General features: G+C 32.7%; 1 protein-coding gene across 1 annotated transcript; it reads left to right on the forward strand.

The window, feature by feature from the left end:
• Positions 1-3,044: 3,044 nt before the first annotated feature.
• LOC133181103 (uncharacterized) lies at positions 3,045-4,722 on the forward strand. Its single transcript, XM_061315646.1, has 4 exons — positions 3,045-3,123; positions 3,584-3,677; positions 3,765-3,896; positions 4,583-4,722. The coding sequence occupies exons 1-4, from the start codon at positions 3,061-3,063 to the stop codon at positions 4,720-4,722; spliced, it is 429 nt and encodes a 142-aa protein (XP_061171630.1). The 5' UTR covers positions 3,045-3,060.
• Positions 4,723-5,439: the final 717 nt, after the last annotated feature.

Here is a 5,439-nt window from a genome sequence, read left to right on the forward strand (position 1 = left end):
AGGCACTAGATGAAATCCCGCGCAAGCGCGGGTAATTGAATTTATACCACTACCGACAGAAAATATATTGTAGTTTCTACTGACAGCCTACAGGCTTATAGCAGGAAGAAATACTTTGTTCAAAATCCCACATGTGCGTCTCCACCCCCCACCCCCACCCCCTTTTGTAAAAACTTGAAAAAGATAACAATTTCATTAATTGATGTTTATTGTGAAACCTGTTACACTATGTTATGGATATTGTACTTCAGATGCTCTTGTTTTCTTTCCGTCAAGGATAAAAGCAGCGAATATGCATATTTTATTGATAGATTGATTGGTTTTTTTTTGGGGGGGGGGTAAAAATTCACAGGTACTTGAGTCTTGGTTTATAAATATGTATGTACCTTATTGATATGTAAAAATGTACTTTACCTTTTTTACATATCAATAAGGTACATATATATTTATAAACCAAGACGCAAGTACCTGTGTAAAAATTAGCTTTTAACGCCAATAGGCCGAGTATTTGATACAAAAGACTGTATTCAGAAAAAAAACTGAAATGTATTGATTAAAGCACAAAATTTTACAGCTTTAATTGTATTTGAGCAATATCTTATACATTAATTTTCTCTTTTCATGTAAGCAATTTTATTACGAAGTAGAAATTGTACTTCGGGTTCGTTGCCACGATGCCAGTGAGGAATATATTACACATTTTACCGATAAATTTATTAGGAAAACCTACTACATGTATGTAATAGTCTTTCGATATATAAATATATTCACAACTTATAGTGTTATCAATTATTTCAATGACCATTCACGCATAAGCTTTCTTTTATGTTCCTGCAGCTATAATCGTCTCGTTTTTCTTTTTACATCGGGCTCGGTGCTATATGATGTTCTAGAAGCTTCCGTCAATATTAAGATCGGTGAATGACAAAAATAATTTGCACATTTCCCTTTTTAATCGGTTATCACAACTTATTTCTTTTATGTCATTTAAATCAAGTTTTGATTGAATAATTTAGTGATGACGTTTTTATGAAATAAATAAACGATTGCTTGTTGTCAGTTTCATTGAAAATTGCCAGAAACTTAGATCCGCCAACAGGAAACGCCACCGTACTCATGTTTTTGCTATTTCATGGCTGCTTATAGAAAATAAAAGTAGACTTTTAATTTAATGTACGATACTTACAATGCGAGTTAAAGCTAAATATAGTTTACGGACATATTGTATCTAGTGTATTTTTAGAGGAGTAGGTGAAAACTCTGGTGCATCCGTTTCGGAGTTTATTTGCAAAATGTATTAATTTATAAGTATAGAAGCCTCACCGTTTTTATCGGTCCTAATGAATAACCACTGGTATCTTGAATATATGTTGTATGATGTGTTTTATAAACTAATCGTAATTGTTTGTATGCTTAGGTTATCTATAGATCAAATCTCTCCGATCTTGTCTATGACCTATGGTTAACTTCAGTAACTCAGTATCTCTGATACCATGTATATATGTCAAAGTGAAATCTCAGAATATCGTATGGTTCTAAATTAAAAACAAAGTTTCGTAGAGAAACAGAAAAAAATGAATGATATACATGTAGGCAAATTCCTCTTCGAAATACAATGTATTGAATGGTAATATAGGCAAATTATTCCTCAAATATTGAATGGTAATAAATGCAAATTGTTCTTTAAATTATTGAATGGTTTGGTTAGTAAGACACCAATGTATGTTTTATTCAGTAAACCAGGTACCATTATTAGGGACAGTTGTACGCTGTTTTGAAATTGAGATTTCCACCTTAGTGCTTTGTGTCCGTCTGTTCGCTATAATTATGTCGTCTTTAGACTTTTTTTTTTTTTTTTTTTTTTACATTTTCATCTTCATTTCTAAAATTTCAAACATCCTAATCAAAACTGACACAAAACATCATGGAGAAAAAGATTTAAGTTCATTGAAATTAATGCCAAATAATGGTTTGATAACTTGTTCTCTAGGACCATTGTGGCAGAAGGAACTGGGGGAAGAAGGGGCAATAATTTTTCCGCCACATACAGTGTAGTACAAAGATGCTCTCTCAACAATTACGCCCGATGACCTTTATTTATCAAGGAATTTTTGCTTGAAAATGTCTGGTTTTGCCCTCCCTTTCATACTGATTTGACTCATTGTCAAGGTCGTACAAATTCAATTTTATTCCATGATGCCAAAAAAGAGGCTATAAGTTTTACAGGAATATACAGGCCAAAAGCTTGGAAGTTTCTCTTAACTGAAAATGCGAAAATGACCAATTATATACACATTCTTATGTAAAATATAGTTGAGATTTAACTTGTTTTTGGTTTGATAACTTTTTGGGGGGATGGGATGGTGTTGTTGTTGTTCTTATTTCAGTAAGAAAAGTACAAACCAGTGTTGTAAATAGAAATGTAAAGGCTCTGAAGGACAGCATGGCTGTTAGTGTCAAAGTACTAGTAGTCGCGCATGCAATAATCAATAAACACTGCCTCATACTGGTAAACTCAGAATTTTGAAAACTTTGAATCAGTGAACTTTCAATGAAATGTTTCTCTCTCCGATGGAACCCACGCAGACGGGAAATACACGATGACTTCACTTTCTTAATTATTGATCAAAGCAAACCATCCTTTTTTGTTTATGAACATAAATGAGACTGTAACAAAAACATATAGGAGAATTGGATAGGTAATGAATTCTTGGCATACGAAACCGGGATTCCCAGAGTGTTTTCCGAAATACTATTATACTTCATAGAATGGTCAACTGATATGTATGACGTATAATGATGATATAAATTCCCAAATCTTTTCTGTCTTCATGTATCTATTCCGAAAAGTAGAAGTACGCGATTCTGGAATTGTTTTGAATCTAACGAATAAGGTAAAGTGTGTCTAATTTTAAAGGAAATATTTAATGAAGTATCATTTCTATAAAGTAATTAAAATATGATTTTGATACAAATAAGTACCAAGTTCATCTGATTAGGAACACATCAAATAACGATTGCTATAGGGTAATATGCTTATTTTCAGGAAGAGAGACCATAATGTTTATTACAAGTAAACCATTAAATGGAATGAAATTTATAGCGGGTTTATTCCTAGTTTTTGTAAGTATATTTCATTTAAACATTCTCCGCTGTCGAAACTCACCTGACATAAATACAAGAGTTCCATTACGAATATTTCAAATTACATTTTTTTGGTTATACGGCAATAAAGCAACTACATCTGAAACGAAGCTTTAGATAGACAATGTTCATTCTTTTTCACAATAATTGACCGAGAGCTTAAAATATAGTCATAATTTTAAAAAGGTGAAAAATAATTTCATTTTACATAGTCTGTTATTATTAACTACTTATTTTCATTGTGCCCTCTTCAGTATTAAAGAAGACAAGAATAATGTACGAAAAAATAAATAAACAATACACCAACACCAATACAACAATGCAATCCACCATGAATCTCAAAGAACAGATTTTCTTATCACTAAACATAATGAAGCTTTTCCTGTGTATATAATGAAGGTGAAGGCCATTTATCCTGCGTGTTTTTTCTCTGTTTCAGATTTGTATGAGTGAATCCTGCGATCGTGTTGTCGAGAGAACAGATTTCTTGACTGAGAAAACTACCTCATGTTGCTTCGTCGAGTGTCAACCAAGTAAACACTATTCTTTACAGTTCTGTAATAACACTTGACTGTTGAATAGAAGGAAATGTGCACTATTTAACTGCATCTTAATTTCAGATTTTTACGTCAGGAGATGTGAAGTGAATAATACGGCAGACCGTTGTGAGCCCTGTCCCCCAGGATCACTGTTACTAGACCCCACAAACTCCTACTTCCCGTTTCCCTGTCGCCGGTATGACTGTCCTCCGGGTAAGCCATTCTATACACTTTCCTAGAATATTACTTCGAGTACACCCTCACGACTTAGGGGTACTGGGTCTACACGTTGCTGTGAGACACGGCAGAGGTCCTGAGTCAACATGTTGCCGTGGGACACGGCATGCATCGCGTTGATTCAGGACCCCTGACGTTGTGAGGATGTTCAGAGTACGATAGAATGCATATATGAAACTGCATACCTTCCAAGAATCAGCCAATAATCGATATAATATTCCCTAATGATATAATGAGCTATGCAGCATTCAATATACACTTTTGAGTATTTATTTTTTCAATTGCTTTTTTGAAGTTTTTCAAGTTGATAGGTGCTATTGAGTGTTTAAATTTTGTCGATAATTGCTATCATAAGTTCGATAACCTCAGTTGTTTGGTATTTTAATCCTAGTTTCATAATTATACAGTGTGCATCTCATTTTGCAGTTTTATGATTAAACGGAATGTAATCTTGGGAGAGAACTTATCGTTCAAAGAAAAACATATTTTAAAAAGCATTTTTTTTTCATTCCTGTCTATGTCTAGACCCTTGTCTGAGAAATCCCGACATTAAAGTAGTTTAATTTTGAAGCATCACTGAAAATTTGGGCCAATATTTGCACACTAGTGATAAATTCCGATTTGAGTCCATTATAATCATCATTGTTGTTTAATAAATACAGAAACAAGACGAGTAAACTCTTTGTCAAAAACTGGCTGTAGAATACCATGTGAATGTGACGAGAGTAGAGGATACAGCGGGGCGGATCCTTGTTTATGCAGGAGAAGGGTTTTAAACAGAAAAAAAGAAGGTATGGTATAATTTGAAGGCTTACTCTTTATATGAAGTTGCCGTCTTTATTTTTATTTTTTTTTATGAAAAATAATTCGATCAAATTTAAAATTAAATTTCTTTCTTTTCCCCCCTTTTTTAAAGATGACTTTAAGACAGTGAATATGAAACGAAGGAGAAAGAATAGGAGGGTAATAATATTTAAAGCAGTCGATCAAGTAAGGATGAAGATATGAAGACATGTCCGCGAATCTCGAATTTAAAACTACATGTACATGTAACATTCAATTTTGTGAACAGTCACCAATGTATATTATTTATTCAAGGTAAATTTGGAGTATTTTAGTATTTATGATCATCGCTAAGCTTGATGCACCATAGGTCAAAACTCCAGGTCTTTCATATGATATATTGTGACAAAGAATGGCTGTTCTGTTATTTGACAAATTGACTTTCTCTTATATAAAATCTTCTTTTATTGTTGCATGGTAATATATATATATATATAAGGATACAAATCAAAACTGAAAGGTATAAAAACAAGTGTTATTAACGTTAAAAGCAAAATTATTCAAACTTATATCTAATATAGTGTTAATGTACATGTCTTACATGTTACAAAGATGGCAAAATTTGGACAAAGATCATATCATATTTAGCCAAATCGGCTAAAGTCATTGTTGATCTTGTTCTTGATAATCATATTTTCTCTCATAAAATGTACTGATTTTTTATATTTGGGATCGA

The sequence above is a fragment of the Saccostrea echinata genome, unplaced genomic scaffold (assembly GCF_033153115.1).
Source record: "Saccostrea echinata isolate AGI-Se365-2 ecotype Australia unplaced genomic scaffold, CSIRO_AGI_Sech_v1 ptg000008l, whole genome shotgun sequence".
Classification (NCBI taxonomy): Eukaryota; Metazoa; Mollusca; class Bivalvia; order Ostreida; family Ostreidae; genus Saccostrea; species Saccostrea echinata.